Genomic DNA, 19084 nt, shown 5'->3' on the forward strand with positions numbered 1-19084 from the left:
TTATATATAATAAAAATCATAATGAAAAATTATAAAAAAACTTATTAAATATGCAGTTACATACATTTTTTTAATTAACAAATATAAATAATCTAAAAATATATATTTACTCATTTCAACTTTTAATATTTCAAATCATAATGTTCATATATTGCGCGTAAGATAAAAAATGTAATGATATATATTTAGACATCTTAATTTTATATTATTGAATAATAAAAGTTGAACTTTTTTTCATAAGATGTCAAAAATTAACTAGATATAATAGAATCATATAAATTATATAAACAATGAAAATAATAATATAAAATTTTGTTTAGACAAATAATCGAATAAAGTTATTATTTTATATCATTAATTTTAAGTAAAATAATATTTTATTAAAATAAAATAAATTGATGTTACAAATTATCATCAGTTATCTATGACATGTGTAAAATATAACCTAATAATTATTGAATTAATATAAATAATCGTTATTTACTTTGCAAGAAATATTCTAATGTTTTTTTTATTAAAAAGTTTATTTTATTAAAAAGTTATTAAATAATTTATAATAATGACTGAATCATCATTTAGTAAGCCAACAAATGATTCACCATTTTTTCGAAACGAACCTGTAAATTACACGACTGGTATATTTCAATTTTTTATAATATTTTTATATTTTATATTTGTTTATATTTTTATTTTTAAATTTTTTATGAATAAGAATAATATTTTATAGAAATTCGTCAAATGATGCATGGATTTGGAGACAGTAGTGAACCATTAATTGAATCTGCGAAAATTGTAGAAGAAGTTGTTTTGCAACAAATGAGAACAATAATAAAGAAAGCTTGTGAAGTTTCTGAAAGACGAGGAAATTCGAAAAAGAATATCTGTGTTTCCGCAGAAGATCTAATTTTTTTATTACGTAAAAACAAAGTAAAATTGCAGCGACTTATAAAATATTTAGGCAAGTTTGATCTCAATATTGTAAATTAAAAAATTTTATTTTTTATAATGTTCTTTTGTATCTGTTATTTTTTGCAAATATTTTTATATAATCATATTTTCCAGACTTAAAACAATTTAAAGCTTCTATACACAAAACTATAGATAGTGATTTACCTGAAGATATTCTGGAAAATGAAAATTTAAATGGATCCAAAAATAAAGGACCACTTTATAGTTTTCTTAATGAAATTAATAACACAGGTGAACTTCTTGAAGATGCATCTACTATAGATGAAGTTAAACAACAAAGATGTGTTCGTGCTGAAATTATGACAAGATCTATGGATGAAGCTAGATATTTAAAATTTAGTAAAGCACGTAATGCATCATTTGCAAATAAAAATCGACACAAATTTAGTGATTGGATAGCATCAGAAAGTAAGTTTTATGTATTATGAAATATCATATATTTTCTAGTTATTTCTATCTATTTATCAAATAGATTCTAATATTATATCATTTATAATATAATTATATCAATTTTAGGTGATATAACAATATCAAAACAAGCATATACAATTTTGGGTTATTTAGCATATGAAACAGTAGCACAAATTATAGATTTTGCATTATTAGTAAGACAAGATCAAAATAAAATATTTGGAGATGCAATAGATCGTCTAAGACTTAGTTATGTTAATCCTTATACTTACAAACCATATTATCATGGGAAGGTTTGTAACATTTTATTATATTGAATACAAAAAGATAAAGAAACATATTATGTTTTTATTTTTTTAAATAATTAAGCAGGTAGCTGTAACAAAACCAATAACACCTGCTGAAATAATTGAAGCTCTCAGACGGTATTGGTCTCCTCAGTTAGATATGACTGGTCCATTTAATCGTTGGTCTATGAAAAAATCACATTTAAAACTTCTATCATGTTAAAATAAATAAATAAGGGTAAGAATTAATTTAATTATAAAAGCAAAGTATATGCCTTGTATAAAGAAATTATCAGTATTTTATTAAATTAAATTAGAATATAGAGATATTTTAAAATTGATCAATATTTATTGATAAATTCCTGTATCCCTTACAGATATATTTTAGATTTCCAATATTAGATGTACACATTATAATTACTACTTAAATTATTAGAAGTTTATTCTTTTTTTTTTTACAAAATCTTTCGATTATATATCCTAATGTGTCTTATATTTTTTTTTTTTTTTTTTTTTTTTACAATTATAATAGTTTCTGTACATTTTACAATTGATAGTCCCTGATTTCATTTTAAAGATAGATAAAGATTATAATACATTTAACTTTACGCTAACGCATGATACGTTTGCATTCATTGTACTTTTCATAAAATATTTGGATTTTTTCTTCAAAGTATCATAAAATACTTTGAATGTCTTTTAAATGATATTCTTAAATTTCATTATGCAACATAATGACTAAAAAGTTTCTTTTTAACATTCATTATACTAAATATTTAGTATCTACAAATTTGAGCTAGTCTTATAAATTTTACATGATATTTCATGAATTCACACAGATACTAATTTTGCTTCTGTATCATGGTGAAAGTAACGTCGATACACGTACTTTTCCTTCTGCGCCACCAGTTATACAAGTTCCGGATTGATTGGCAGTAGACCAGTCACAACAGAGTGTACCTTTATGTCCACCTAATTCTAAAATTTTTGCTTGTGTACCTGGTGGCATCTGAAAATTTATATTATATTTAGTATCAAATTGAATAATAAAATTATTAAAAATATTTAATATATAACTAGATAGTGAAAATTATATACTTTATATATATTTCCTCCAGTTTGTGTACAAAGTAACATATAGTTTCCACTTTGATCGAAAGTAAATAATTTTCCATGAACTGTATTTTTTTCTACTTTAATTTTTGTTTCCCATAAAATCTTTCCTGAATGATTTAAACTTCTTTGACAAAGTTTTCCATCCTCACTTTGTGTACAAATATTTGTGTAATCATTAATTAATTCTATATCAATAATTGGACTTGCATGACAACTTATGTTATCAATAATTTCGTTTCGTCTTAAATCGTGTATTAAAATATTTCCATTAGATAATCCCGTAATAAGAAGTTGCCCATTATGATTAAACGCGGAGCATAGCGCAGTTACATTTTGTTCCATTGGCAAAATTCTTTCTAATTTTCTTGTTTTTATATCATATAATAATAATTTTCCTTCATTTGAATCAGATACAGAACATACAAATGTCGATTCCGTTGGATTGCATAATAAAGTAATGATTCGAGAGTTCTCGTGTTGAATATCCCATAAAGTTTTGTAATCGCGAGTATCATGTAATTGAATTAGACCATTATTATCTCCATGTAAAAAATATCGTTCATTTTTTGATATCCAGTCTAATGCTGTAATAGCTTTATTTGAGTTTGCTGGAGTAGAGACAAATGTAGTGACAGTTCTATTCGATAACAAAAAATAAAAAGTAAATTTAGCAAAATTGTAATTATAAAAATTGATATTCTTTTATAATTAATATTTTAATATCTAAATAAGTATTCAATATAATTACTTTGGTGATGGTATCGGAGTCCATACTTTAATAATACCATCAGCATCACCTGTAGCAACGTAAGAACCACTTGCATTACTTTTACATTGAATTATTGATGTTTTATGTTCTGTATATTCTTCCTAAAAATAATTTTTTTTTATAAAAATTGTAAAATATTCTCTATAAATACACATAATATACAATATACAAATAATATTTTACTTGACTCAGAAGAATATAAGTGGAATCGATTTTATCTTTAGCTTTTCGTTCGGCTACCGTATCAATAGATGAATCTCTTTTTCTAGAACTTGTTAATCTTGAATCACAGCTAATGCTTCTTTTACTAACAGGTTCAGATTTATTGATTGAATTTATTTTTCCTTTTGTATTAGTTCTTTTTGTTGATATTACTTCAGATTCTACAACTTTCTTTGTACTTGTTCCAGGCTTTCTATTTAAAATTGGACTGGAACCACCGCCTATATTTCTTATGAGATTTCTTAAAGTTTTAGGATTTTCTAATAAAGGAGATTCTCTATTTAAATAAAGAGAAACATAATAACACATTAATAATATAGAATAAATTATTTTTAAATTATTTTTGTTTATGAAATGGTTAGTGAAAATATTTACTGTGCTATAATATAAAAGTCATCCATGAGTGGTAATTGTTGAGGAGCTGGTCCTGGATTCACATCCATTACATTTTCTATTTTAACAGATTCACTTAAACGTTGCTTCAATATTTCATTCTCTTCTTGAAGACGTTTTAATCTATTTGTATCTTCATCTATTGCAAGCAATGTTGGTTGTGGCATACACTATAGTTAATAAATAAAAAATTAGATTGTACATTGCTTAATTAAAAATATATATATATATATATTTATAAAAAAATTATATAATATATATTATATAAATATTATATTTATTAATAAATATATATATATTTTTTTTTATAATTTAAAATATTAAAATTTATAAATGAGAGGCACGATGCAAAATACCTTTCACCTACTTGAAAAATAGTAGCAAGAAAATTATGCAGGGACACTAACATAGTGTCCTGCCACTGTCTACTAAAATGAACAGAATATGCTGGATTGTCTTCAGGATTTTTAACAAATGGTAATGCTGTAAAAATAAAAAAAAAAAATACAAAATATTTTTTTCTGCAATTTATATGAATAAAAATATAGAAGAAAAAAAAAAAAAATAAAGTATCCTACCAAACCATTCTTTCCATTCTGAATGCCCTTGCAACTCTGGTGTCATTTTTATAAAAAATTCTTGAATCCTATCTTGTTTATTGTTTACTGCTGCATTAACTAAATACATTTTTAAAACAGCATTCTCTAATTTTCTCACAGCTGGTGTGAAATGACTTTCTAAACGAGAGAACATTCTCATGTCTAAATGTCCCCATAATTCTCTTAAAGATGCTAAATCATAATTATATATATATTGCATCAATTGATCAACAATTTTATCAACCTGATAAAAAAATAATGAAAAATTTTAATTAGAATCAAATCATCATACAGAAATGAACAAATGGTAGTAAATTTATTTCAAATTAAAAAATATAAATATTATAAATAGATTATAAAATATCTTATTTTTTTACTTTATTTTTATTATTTTCTTAATTAAATAAAATTTGTACATATTATTTTCATATAGTTTTATCTCTTTTTTTTTTAATCACTTTAAGTGCTTACGCGCTCACCCTGAAACCTTTCTCTTTCTCAGCTTTCAAATCGTTATCAAAAGCCTTCAAAGTTTGACTGAAACCCCTAAATAGCAAATATTCCTTGACCAATTCGTCCACATATTGAATATGAGACATTTTCCCTTATTTCTCTTCGAAATATTAACTTTTTTTTCTTCAAGTGACAGTTGTATGTTGTCATCCTTTAGCCATTTTAATGTTTGAATAGGGAATTTTTTTTAGCGTGTGACAAACAATGTTACCAATATTAATTATCTATTAAATAATATCATTTATTCTTATTTTTTATCTTATATAAAGGCGGGCTCTTGAATCTTTTTATTAAATATTAGTATTCTTATGTTAACGGTACAGCATAAAATGAAATTGCAATTGAATAATTAAAAATGAATAATATAAAATCATATATGATAAAATATCTTTAATTTTATAATCCTAATATTATTATTATTAATAATATATTATTATATAATTATTTCCATAATTATAATTTAATATAAGATTACTAAAATAATAAAAATAAATTCCCTATACAATCTATATTTGAAAATATTAGAAATAACTTTTATTTGCTTATTTTTTTTTAATAATTTTAATAATAAATTTTTTTATTTTTAAATTTAATTGAAATATTAATATTATACATTATTATATTATATTAAAATAATATAAAATTAATAAATTAATATTGAAAATTAACTATTACATTAAAAATTTATTCAAACAAGTAGTTACTATAATTCAAATATCTCAAATAATCAAATTATTTTTTTCATTATTATTATTTTCATAATAATATCTTAAAATACAATGTATAAACAATTAAAAAAAAATTAATAATTATGAAATATGATATATTTTTATATTTGAATTAAAATCAAGAGGAACAAAAGTATAGTTATATTAGATGAAATTCTAAAAAAATTTAAATATTTTATAATTTTTGTATTTATATATTATACAAAAATATAATATATATATATAATAATATATATATTATATATAAATATAATATATAATAAATAAATATTATGACAAAAAAATTATGATGTTTACATATATAAATGTAAAAAAAGCAAGAGAATAGATTCAACGAATTTTTGATAATATTGTTTTTAATAGAGTACAAAATTTCTTTCTATTTTCTTTTTATTACTATATTAAATTTTTGTTAAATTTAAATCTCATTGCTATATTGAATAGTATTTTATACCATATATGGCGAATTATGCTAAATAGTCGTCTTAGAAATACATTATAAAATGAGAATATAATATCTATATTTTTATATTAAAGATTAAGACATATTATAGTTTCTTAGAAAGAAAAATAATTAATAGAAATTATATTCATATCTCATCTATGGTCATATATATAGTAAGAGAAAATACAAAATAAATAAGGACAGTATAATAGAATAGTAGAAAAATAAAGATAAGATGAAAATATAAAAATTAAATATATATGAATATATTTCGATATATATGAATGACTATGAACAGATTCTGTGGCTGTTAAAAATATAAAATGGAAGAACAAAATAATTAAGCGTTCATGATTATATCTTCATAAAAATTAGAAAATTAGCGCCATTTCTAAATTAGATATATAAATAAAATAAATGAGATAATATAAATGAAATAAATGAAATAAATAAAATAAATCAAAATAAAAATAAAAAGAAAAAAAATAAAAATATGTAATTAAGAATTGACTATCAGCGCCATCTCTGTGCCAAAGATATTTTTTCAAAAATACCTCTTGATTACTTCTAAAAAAATATTTTTTATATTCAAGAGATAGGGTTGTCAATTTTTACACTATCTCTATCCTTTTTCTATTTATTTATTTATTTTATCTATATTTTTTCATCTAAGATAATTTTAAAATGGCATTGATTTTCAATTTTTATTCTATCTCTGTCCTTCTTTCATTTTTTTTTCTTTGTCTATATTTGTTCTGCAAAATTTATATGCTCAAGTTTTCATATATAATTAACTTTATTGTCTTTTTTTCCTATTAATTAAAAATTAATTATATCTCGTAAGTATACATATTTATATATGTCTATTTTTATATATATATATATGTCACATATATATATTATATATTTACATTTTTATGTCATAAATAAATATAACATAATATTATTTTATATTTCATATTTTATATATATTATATAAATTTATTTCTATATATCGCAAAAGATTTATATGTTATTATAAATATATGTACAAATGTATTATTACCATATATTATTATAAGTATATATTTGCAGAATACTTTTAGAGAATTTATTTAGAAGGTTAAAACAAATTTAAAAGTTGATACATAAAAATTTCGATTAAAGTTTATTATTATTTATTTATTATATTATAATTAGAAGTTGAAAATTCAGCGATCTTCTTTTGCATTTCATTTCATTTTCTTCAATTTTTTTTAACCCACTTCAATTGCTTATAATTTAATAAATAAGTTTCAAATAATATTTTTATATATCAATTTTTATTTTTGATTTAATCTCTAAAAATTATCTTGCAAGAATATCGTATGAATATATTAATATCTTGTATAAATACTTTAGAAATGTGCATTAGAGATTTAAATATTAAGATATAGGCATCTATATAGAACTACTTATTAATTTATTCATTTTATTTTTATGATGTATAAGGAAAATAATTGAAATAAAGATAAAAAATCCTATATCTTAAACATTTATTCGTAAATAAAATTCACAATGATATCATTATGATCATTATTATAATAATAACAAGTACTCGTTACCGGTAATCAAAGTGTTTGTTTTTTATTTCGTTCTCTTTCTGTTAAGTGAATTTGCAATGTGTAGTAAAATTGCAGATATACTGTATAGACACTAAGCGATCTGCTATATTTTTTTTTATAGGAAAGAAGAAGTATATTTTTGATGCTTAGCAACGAGTATACGCCATATATTTCTTTTTCTCTATTTCTATAATTTAACTGCATTTCAGGGATTTTTACCTGATAAAATATTAATAGCTAATACAGTTCATTCTTAAAAGGCACAAGTTTTTTTCTTCCTCTTCCCGCGATGAAAATTTATTTCGATCTTCCAGTTCGATCGTCAAATATATTTATCTTTTTCTTTACAACAATATTCATAATTATACAGTCGATTTTTTAAATATTTCATTTTGATTTATTATACTGAAAATTTTATTCATTATTAAAAAAGGAAAAAATATTTTGTTTTATAAATATTTTAACATAATTATTTTTAATCATTAACATGATCAAATATTGTTTGATCATATATATATTTTTTTAAATATACAGATATATATAATGTGAATAAAATAATATAAATCATATAAAAATAGAAAAAGTAAAAATATTATTATGATTGAATAAATCACTATAATAAAAAAAATATTTTAAATTATTTGAAAAATAAATATTTCAATATATATTTTATATTAAAATATTTTTATAAATTATCGATTTTTATTTATCGAATATGTTGTAAATTAGAAAATATTGTTTACAATTTAATATTATTGAATAAAAATAGATATCTTCATATTCTAACCATAGTGTTTTACAAATATAACTGGAAGATCGTTTAAACAATACGATTATCTATACTATTTTTTAAAAACGGAACATTCGAATAGAATTAAAAAATTGAAAGATTAACGATTATGTTATCCGTTCGAAATTTCATAGTACATAATATAAAAACAATTTGAGGCAAAAAAGAAAACAGCGATATAGTAATCTAAAAAATATATAAAATACGAGATTGTATTTATTGTCAACAATAAACTACGACAAATAAATCTAAAATAAATAATAATAATAATAATTATTGTTTTTGGCCTATGAAAAATAAGTAAGAATAATTATAGAATTATATTTTTTTCATCATCGAAATAAAAAGTATCGGATAATCTTATTTACATTTGTAATATTATTAAGTTAGCTTGTTTATATTGTGATAATTTTACTTTGTTACATTTTGCTTATTGATTGTTCGTTAATTTATATACGATAATTAATATAAATTTTAATATAAATGACATATTTCGAGAATTTTAATCATAGGCCAAAAATTTGAGATTATAAGCAGAAATGAAAATCGAATATTAATATTCAAAGTTTTAAAAAATACAAAAATGTTCCGTATCGCATCATAATTGAAAATTTCACAGTTGAAATTTTAAAGTCAAATAGATTAGCTTAGAATATTTAATTATACGTAGCTATAACCCATTGTAATTTTTTTTTATTACATCTAAAAATCTCAAATACTTTACTCAAGCTTGATTAAAATTTGTTTCATAATAAAAAAATCATAGAATTATAGCGATTTTTGATTTTTTTATCTTTTCTTTTTAAAAATTAAAAAATATCTTTGCTCTCTTAATATTTTTACCATGCATTATAAATGCAATTATAAATTCTTTCAATGATTGCACGACACGGAACTTACTTATCTTAATTTTAGTTTTCCAATTAGAAAAATCTAAAAATAAACTTGAATTTCGTATCGATTCGTAAATTGATCGAAAATAATATATTAATATAATTTCAATTATCAAAAAATACTTCAAAGATAGTTTCATATCAAACATAAAGAAATTCATAATTACGTGTATTTCTTGTTATGACTAGAGTGCAGTAATTGATAGATCATATGTTTTAACAGCCTGTGTCCCATAAAGAGCTTAAAGTATCGATTGGCCATTATATATGTATAACACTGTTCATGTACACATGTGAACAGTACATTGGATCGAGCACCAATCTCAAAGTGAATTATATATACGTGTGTGTACCTTTAGTGATTTTATTTCCATTATTTTAATTCGTCATTGAACATTGTTCGTTTAAGCGAGCGAACAAACATGGCTTTAAAGCGAAAATGCGCGCGTGTCATTGGTGCTTGTTGTGCGAACGCAGCAATCGATTGGATGATTAGAATATTCTTTTGTTATTTTTTCAATTTTAAAAATTTTTTTTTAGAAAATTTCTATAAATCCATGTCTTCTTGTTTGGCTTTGGGTGCGATTCTCTCGCCGCTATCGGACTCTTTGACGGAAACATGAACATCAGCTATTTCAACAGGTGGAGGAATCACTGGATTCACTGATCGATCCTCTTCAGCGACTTCAAAGCCAATCGTCGCGCCAATCTTCTGACTTGCCTGCCTGAATGAATCTGATAACATCACCTATGATGTTGATGAAAAATTATTAAAAATTATTTATTATATAAATATTCTAGTTTTTACATCTATTTTTATATCTATTTTTATTGATTTAATTAATTTTATATTTTTTAAAATAATAGTTTATATTTTATAAAATTATAGATTAATTAAATTAATATAAATATAAATTAGATTAAATATTATTATATTGAATATAAATATTAGAAATTATTATTATAGAAAAATAAAAATTTTAAAAATGAGATTAAATCAGTAAAATATATGTAGAATTTAAGTGTTATTAATGAAATATTTTTCGAAAAAATTTGAAATTTATCTTTTCTGCATATTTTGTTTCTAAAAAGAATTATATTAAATAATTATAAAACGTATTCTAATCTAATAAATTGAAAATAATAATTTGAATTTAAATTCAAAATCTTTTGAAATTTTTCTGAAACATAATGTAAAGATAAATTTTAAGGAATCAAATTTGTAGAAAATCTTTTTATATAATATTCAATAAAAAAAATAACAAATATAATTAGAGAAAAGTTAATTAAAAATAAAAGATTTATACCTGTACAACATTGATGCACATAGATGTGAGGGCCAGGCCGAACACCAGGTATATTATCGAACCCATCATGTATACGGGATGCTAGATCAACCAACCAATCAATTTGTTAATTTGTGCATGTGTACTTGTCATTCTTCAATATTTTTAATTTTCAATAAGAAAACACGTGCAATTGTGCTGAAGTGATATTTATGCAAAAAGCACGTACAGAATAATGTATATACGATGTTGTACGATTTTTCGCATTATATGTATCTTTTTTTAGTTTGTCTATTTGTTGATGATGACCTTTTTGATTTTCAAAGCTTACCATCTGAACGCCACCGTGAAAGAAAGAAGCAAGAAAATAAGTTAATTATATATTAACGACATGGCTTCACTATTGAAGAATTGTTGGGACAAGGGAACATTCCATCGGTCAGATACAAAGCGAACGCTAATTGCAAATGAAAATCTAAGAATAATATTCTTCTAAGAGAAACGTTTTGAATCAAATATTTTATAGCGGATTAAAAAAAAAGATATATCGCATGATGATAATTTTTAATAATAAATTTTTAATAATTTAATAATTTTCTTTTATTTATATATAGCAAAATTAAAAATTTGTTCTTGTTCAAAATTTTGAAAGATATTTAAAACAAAAAAAAAGAAAATATTGAAATAAGACATTAATTTTTTAAAAATTTATGAATTTTTCCCTCTGATTTTATCAATTTCAAAAAAATTTACATATAGCTGAGAATCATGGTATGAATTACAAAATATTTTTAAGAAATCAATCATATTCAAAAATATTATTATAACATAATTATTTAAATTAATTAAAAATTTTTTATATTTTTATATTCTTCAGTCTTATATAATACATTGAAATAATTTATACCAAATACATTTAAAATAACATGAAATTGTAGCATTTCATTTTTTATTAGATTTACACAACTACGATTATGTTGAAACTGAAGAATATTTGAATTAAATAAATTTGCAATTTGTTTTTATTATGCAACTAACTAAAGATTTTTAATTAACTTTTACTCAAAAAGATATTCCAACAAACGTGTCTCTTTGATTTCATTCTCACAACGAATGAATCTCTTCATCTAGGGGGAACAGATATGATTGGAACAAGATGCAAAATATAAAACGACGATTAAAAAACGTCGTTGAAATAAATGAAAAAAAAAAAAAGGCAAAGAAAAGATCACCTGTGGCACGTAATCGCCGAAACCTATAGTACTCATGGAGATGAAGACAAAATAGAAGCTCTCGAAGAAGCCCCATTCTTCCGACCACCAGAATATAGCCGCGCCGATGAAGATGTAAACGACAAGGATAAAGATGGCAACAGAGATCGGTAAATTGAACTCGTCGTCGACAGCAAACGCTGACATTGCTGGTGTTTCAGGTGTATCAGGCACGTTTCCATCTAAGTTGAGAACAGTTTGAGATTGTTGTGCCTGCTTCTGCATTTCTTCAATGTCCTCTGGATTAATCTGCGAGGGCCTCTTAAACGTTGCTAGATCGTACACCAATTGTACGCCTTTCATTACCTCCTGTTTAAGAAAAGTTTTATTCAATGAAAAATGGAATTATAACATTATGTTATACAGATTGTGGCGCGATAAATTTCGTTTTTAGATAAGCAACTTCTTTTAATAACTTGTTTAATTTTTTTTATTGTTATTCGTTTTAAAATGGATATTTATAATTAAAATAAAAACTACTTGTTGAGGATCTTTCAAGAAGAAGTGAGTATACTTATTTTTAATAATTTTTGATTTATTAGACGCAATATATTTCATTAGATGCAAGTATTGTAACAAAAACAAATATTTACTATAAATTTTCTGGATGTATATTGTTCTATGCAATAAAAATATAGATTGTTAAGTGAAATAAGAATGCAATCTAGATCTAGGTTTATTCTTATCTTGCATCTAATAAAATTATTAATAAAAATAAAATTTTTAAAAATTGAAACAAAGATTTATCAACAGCTATTAATTATAAAAAAATATATTTTTTCAACAAAATTTTTTTTTAATATTAAATAAAAATTTTATAAGCAGTTTTTTAAATTTTTCTAAAGTTACAAATAAATGTATCCTTGTCTGCAAGAAACTCAATTATATATTGATTTTAGTTTTTCAAGAAATGTTTTAATAATATTTCTTCTTTCATGAAATTTATATTAAAAAGAAAAAAATAAAAAATTATAAAGAAAAATAGAAAAAAACATAAAACAAACATAATATACAAAATTAATAGCATTATTAATGAAAAATACAAATAATATAAATAATACATGATGAGATAATATAAAAAATAACAAAATTAATAAAGAAAGTAGCAAACGAATGAAAATCAAAATCTAAAATAAAAATTATTCTTAAATCGGTCTTTTAATTTCACAATTCTGATCTTTCCTTTCGTTACTAAATTTCTTACTTGGACAGGTACAGTTCGACGAACTTTCCGGCAACTTCCGGTATAATAGAGCCTTCTCACGAACGCCCAAAGGAACTTGATACCACGTGTGAATAATTTGCCAAAATCAGCCAGTATTATCAGAAACATCGGAATCCCGAAGATAGCGTAAACTATTGTGATTGCTCTTCCGGTGTTGGTACTGGGTGAAATGTGGCCGTATCCTAAAATAACGCGAGAGAATTCGTAATTGTGAAACACTGATAATACTTAAAATATTGTAATATAATTTATTATCAACAATAAGAATTGAAATTTTTAGAGAGATTCGAACTCATTCGCATCTTCTATGGGATAAAAATAACCTAGGTGATACTAAATATTGCGATGGCATTTGATCTAACTTTAGCAGTTTTAGTGGTTTAATTTGGCGGTTGTTTACTCGTCGTATTTTTCAATAATAGAATATTGTTTTGATGCGGATGTTTTAAGTAATTACAATTATTTTTTTTAAGAATTTATTTCTAAATAAAGTTGATAAATTCATTGATAAATGGTTTTGTATACCAATTTGAGTTTCATATTGTTAATAAATTAATTGCAATTAGTTTATTATATTAAATGAAAAATATGATAACAGATTAAAAATTAAAAAAAATTAAAATTAAAATTAAAGATATCTCTAATTTTAAAGATAGATATGATTTATAAATTTATTTCTTTTTAATTAAATATTCATAAATATTCATAATTTATTATGAATATTCATATTGCATTTTATAATTTTTTAGTTTTAATCGAATTTAATTAGGTATTGGATAAATTATATTATGCAAATTCAAGATCGCTTTTGTTCTCAAAATTAAATTTTCAATCATTTAAAATTACTAATTAATAATGATACAAACATAAAGATAAATTACGAATTTGCTCTTTTTATTAAATATCCTATTTATTATCAATATTCGATTAATTATCAGTTTTAATTTATACACATGTCATTAGACTAGATTAAAAAGAATATGCAAATGATAGATTTTTAATACTTAAAAATCTAACATTCTTTTTAAATTATTAATTCATTATTAATATTTAATAATAATCATTATCTCTGTCATCAAATCATCTCAAAATTCAATATTTTCGCGAATATAACGCATCGAGAAATTGGAAAAATTATCATTTTCATTTTAAATTTTATCAATTTTATATATTTTCACAACTACCATCGGACGCGTGCGCACTCAGCTTTTGACAAATATCAAGTATCATACTATCGTCAACACAACTATATTCACCACTCGGAAAATCAATACGGAACTCGTAAAACGTTTTACGATTCAATCATATCGCCTCATTTCATCATATATCAAACGCTTTCACCCCATCTATCCTCCCACATATTTCTTCTATACCGATATTCCTCACCGATAGTGGTTATGACGGTCAGACAGTAAACAACGGCGTTCAAAAAGCTCCAACTTCTTTGCCCGCTGTACGTGTGAACCCCCGCCTCGTGGGCCGTGTGCAATTGCTCCTCGAACTCCATCAACTTCCGCCGAGCCATGCTCTTCCAATCGTCCTCCCTCAAATTGTGACTGTAGTTCCACAAAGTGTCCAAGAAATCACGTTTCACCCTTTTCACGCCGCATTTGTAGAAGGTCTCGAATGCCCCCTCGGTAAATCGGAAGACGAACGCGCCCAAACCGCAATAGATCATCACCAACATCAACTCTGACAAGCAACGATTCCTCAATCTCCTTACAATTTGTGTCTCCTTGGGATTTTGCTCCACGAATGCTTTAAACTCGGCAATTACATCCCTCAACGCCCTCAGAAAGTCCATCAAAGTGACTTTCGTCGGTTGGTCCGTAATTAATTTCCTGAATTTCGTCTGCGCTTTCTTCGACGTCTCTTCGATATCCGAAATCTTCTTTGGTACTTCTTCGTCCCTCTTATTCTCTGGTTCTTTTTCTTCTATTTTCTTACCGAAGAAAGGAAGCCAGGAGAACCAGGACTTCTTCCTCTTCTTCTCGGATTCTTTCAATTTTTCGATCGACCTCTCGATAGCAATTTCCTCGCTTTCTGTGAGCAGCGTGCTGAATTTCCTTCTTCTCAGTATCGTTTCTTGAGCATCTTCGAACACGTCTGGAGTATCAGGATCAAGGATACTCTGTTCTCTTTTTAGATACTCTTCTTGAGCCTTGGCGAAGTCTTGTATTAAGCTGTCGTTGCTCAAAGGGATTATCTGTTTCTTCGTATCCGAGCTGGATCTCTTCATGATCACTTCAGTCCCCTGCCGAGGGAACGACTCGCTTTTCTTTATTTTACGATCCTCGTCGGTGTCGTCAGTTTGACTGTACAATCTGGATCGTCTCCTCTCCGGTTTCACTTGAACATCTTCCTCGAGTTTTTGTCTACTCGATTTCTTTTCCCTCGGGGGCTTCTCGATTACGTGTCTCGTTGCAACATCAAGATCACCACTGCTGGTCTTCTTCGACACTGTTCTCTTCGTCTTAACCTTTCCTACTTCCGGTGACTTCGTTCTCCTCGGATGCCTCTCTATTTCCTCCATATCACTGGAATCGCTCGACTGACCATGCCTCTCCAATCGTTCCCTCGATTTCTTTTTCAATCGTCTCTCCACCTTCTTAGGTTCAACCGGTTGATCGACATCACCGTCAATTTCTTTCGATTTAGGTATAGCATCTTTGTACTTCTCCTTTTCGATAACTTCGCTAATTCCTGATTCTTCTTTCGATAAATCATCCTTATATCCTTTCTCCTTCACGATAACCTCAACGACCGTCAACTCTTCTTTCACTGGACTTCCGTTATCAACTTTACTGATCACCTCCTTCTTTATCGACTGAGCACTTGCCTCGTCTTTAGCGTCACTTTCACGTGTTTGCGACTCTTTCGGAGGAGAATTCTCGCCCATCTTCCATAACGTATCGTGTTCCACGACTTTCAATGGACTTTTCTTCTTCTCCTCTATCCTCGGTTCCAATTCGTCCCTAACCTTTGCGTCCTCGTCCAATTCCATCCGCTCGGCATCCTCCGCCATCTGTATCATTCTGGCGCGTCTCGCTTCCTCCTCGTCGTCGGACGTCTCGACCAGCTGTTGGTTCCTTGACGACGGATCAGGTGTCTTTTCCCGCCTTCTCGCTGCCGCCTTGCGTCGCCTGTGCACCATGTAACTGTCCTCCATGGCGGGATGGACGATCGTGAAGGATCGTTAATCGCAATGTCGGACTGGTGCACTGTGGACACTGTGACCGAACGACGCGAAAACTGCACACGATTGCGTCTGTTGGCCCCCGGTGCAGACGGACACCGAGACAGAAATAAAACAGAGGCTGCTCCCACCACACAGCAGTCTGTTACCAGCGGAACCAGATAGTTTTGCCGCAGCGGGTATCGAGCGAAGCTGGCACGCGAATCGCGCGCAACCGAGAGGCCAACCACGATGCCGGCCCTGCAGCAACTGCAACCCGTTCAACGGCCCGCGGTATTCGGCAACCCGACCTGCAATCGGTTATTACCACCACCCTTCCGAATTTTCGAGCGCTATGCGGCTCTACTGTTTCAAGGCTGTTTTGACGCATCACTTTTCGTGATCCATTATTATTTCGTGGAATTATGAAAAATTGTAGCTGGAGCTTTAAAGGAATTTTATTTTTTATTATTTTTAATTATATACTTAATTATATACTATAATAATTATATACTATATTTTTAATTATATAATTATTATACGTAATTGGTTAACGAATAAATCGTTTACGTTGTATTATGTTAATTATAAATGAATTTTGCTATGCTATTCTTTCTTTTGTTTCTAAAGATTTATTGCATTTCATTGAGAATTTTGAGAAATTCTGTTATTATTTTATGGAATCAATAAATAAATTTTTAAGATAATGTTTTGCCTATGCAATTCTTTATTTTTTAATACTGCTTTGAAAGATTGACGCTTTACATTTCGTGATTTGAGAAGTTTAAAATTATTAAAAAATTATTATTTAATATGTTGATGATATAATATAATATTTAGTTATATGAATTACCAGTAATTAGAAATTATCTAAAAATTAAATTAATTAAATATAATATGTAGTAATATATTTATGTAGAAGGACTTGATCTTTTTTCTTTTAATCCATTAAGCAAGAAATGTTTAATATTTATTCCAGAGGAAGCAATTTGCACAAAGATAAAATAGGAAATCGTTTATATAAAATGATTGTTTAAAGTTTTCTTCGAAGTTTCACGATTCTCATAGCTCTTGAAACTTATTCGCTTACTTGGGATGTTATCAATATTAGCTTCTTAACGTTTGCTACATTTTTTAATCACATAAATCCAACTAAAATTACGAAGTATTATCCTAATAATTTTTATAAATCAGATCATAAAAGTTTTTAAATGATAGTTTAAAACAAATTTATTCTGAATCCTTCTGAATAATATTTTCATGAATTTTACAGCATAATATTTTAATTTTTTCAAAAAGTATTCCAATTACTCTAATCATAACAAATATAGAATTTTATTCTACATTTTAAAATTCTTAATTTATAAAAATGATAAAAAAATATATAATATTGGAACAATTTTTGTTAACAAGTTTTTAATAAATAATGAGTAATAGATAGAAATTTCTAAAACTTAATTAGAAATAATTAGATGAATTCTATCATCACAACAAAACAAATGTCTATAACATGTCATATATGCAATACATAAAATATTATTTTTGACAATATTTTCATTAAAATCAGTGTTATATATCTCTTTGAAAATAATTATCAATTTAATTTTAATCAATTATATTAATGATTTTTAACTTATTTATAGACGTTTCTAATGAAATATTATATAATAAAGTCTCATTCAAGAAGAAGAATCAGAAAATAATTTGAAAATATAATAATTCAAAATAGGATGATATTTTTATACAATATTTGTAATAATTATGTAATTTTTTAAATAATTAAATATTAATTATATATTTTTATTATAAATATAGATAAAATTAAGATTTTTTAAAATAATTTTAAAATTAATTCAGTTTGATTTTTAAATGATAGATATATTACAGTTGTCTTTACATATTTTCTATATTTAAATTATTTTAATAAACATAATATTCATTGTCTCAATTAACATTTAAAATTTCATAAAATTTTTATTTTCAAATATTTGAATTTTTATCTCAATTTAAAAACGTTATTTTTCTATTCGAATCATGTACTTTGAAGTTAATCTCGCAGAAATTAAGATTTGTATTATTACAATACTTTTATCCGTTAATTAACGAGAGATATAAATGTGATATATTTCAATGAAATGCTACTTTTCAATCTTTGTTTCTTTCCATCTCTATTTTATATTTTTCAGAATCAAATACATCAATCTTGGTAATTTATCATTCAATCATAATTTATCATTTATTTTCGTATTCTTTCATCTTCTATTTATTTCCTCATCATTCATCTATTTATAGATGATATAAAATATAGAAAACTTATAGAAAATATAAAATAAAAAAGTTTTATTTTAGAATAAAAGAAGAAAAATCTATTTTCTTCTTTATTCTATTAAAATTTTAATAATAAGATAT

At 25.0% G+C, this 19084-nt stretch overlaps 3 protein-coding genes across 7 annotated transcripts; 1 reads left to right on the forward strand and 2 right to left on the reverse strand.

Moving 5' to 3' along the window:
• Positions 1-473: 473 nt before the first annotated feature.
• Positions 474-2875, forward strand: LOC102680074 (transcription initiation protein SPT3 homolog). Of its 2 annotated transcripts, none has more exons than XM_006608995.2 (6): positions 474-635; positions 728-958; positions 1063-1377; positions 1486-1673; positions 1753-1905; positions 2507-2875. In XM_006608995.2, exons 1-5 carry the CDS (start codon positions 560-562, stop codon positions 1888-1890), a joined length of 948 nt encoding a protein of 315 aa, XP_006609058.1. In that variant the 5' UTR covers positions 474-559; the 3' UTR covers positions 1891-1905; positions 2507-2875. The 2 variants fall into 2 exon arrangements, with proteins under 2 accessions (XP_006609058.1, XP_031370895.1); XM_031515035.1 differs by having other exon boundaries at positions 560-635; positions 1750-1905.
• Positions 1998-5472, reverse strand: LOC102680200 (WD repeat-containing protein 91). Of its 2 annotated transcripts, none has more exons than XM_006608996.2 (8): positions 5246-5472; positions 4746-5010; positions 4535-4650; positions 4150-4337; positions 3736-4051; positions 3532-3653; positions 2766-3420; positions 1998-2676 (listed from the first exon to the last, which is right to left on the reverse strand). In XM_006608996.2, exons 1-8 carry the CDS (start codon positions 5363-5365, stop codon positions 2527-2529), a joined length of 1932 nt encoding a protein of 643 aa, XP_006609059.1. In that variant the 5' UTR covers positions 5366-5472; the 3' UTR covers positions 1998-2526. The 2 variants fall into 2 exon arrangements, with proteins under 2 accessions (XP_006609059.1, XP_031370893.1); XM_031515033.1 differs by having other exon boundaries at positions 5238-5459.
• A 4757-nt stretch (positions 5473-10229) lies between these two features.
• Positions 10230-17068, reverse strand: LOC102681410. 3 transcript variants are annotated; one of them, XM_031515031.1, is made up of 6 exons: positions 14887-17068; positions 13480-13682; positions 12237-12584; positions 11234-11338; positions 11026-11106; positions 10230-10466 (listed from the first exon to the last, which is right to left on the reverse strand). In XM_031515031.1, the coding sequence occupies exons 1-6, from the start codon at positions 16667-16669 to the stop codon at positions 10266-10268; spliced, it is 2721 nt and encodes a 906-aa protein (XP_031370891.1). In that variant the 5' UTR covers positions 16670-17068; the 3' UTR covers positions 10230-10265. The 3 variants fall into 3 exon arrangements, with proteins under 3 accessions (XP_031370891.1, XP_031370892.1, XP_006609070.1); XM_031515032.1 differs by having other exon boundaries at positions 11336-11338; positions 14887-17065; XM_006609007.2 differs by lacking the exon at positions 11234-11338 and having other exon boundaries at positions 14887-17063.
• Between the last annotated feature and the right edge of the window lie 2016 nt (positions 17069-19084).

The sequence above is a fragment of the Apis dorsata genome, unplaced genomic scaffold (genome assembly GCF_000469605.1).
Source record: "Apis dorsata unplaced genomic scaffold, Apis dorsata 1.3 scaffold_52, whole genome shotgun sequence".
Lineage (NCBI taxonomy): Eukaryota > Metazoa > Arthropoda > Insecta > Hymenoptera > Apidae > Apis > Apis dorsata.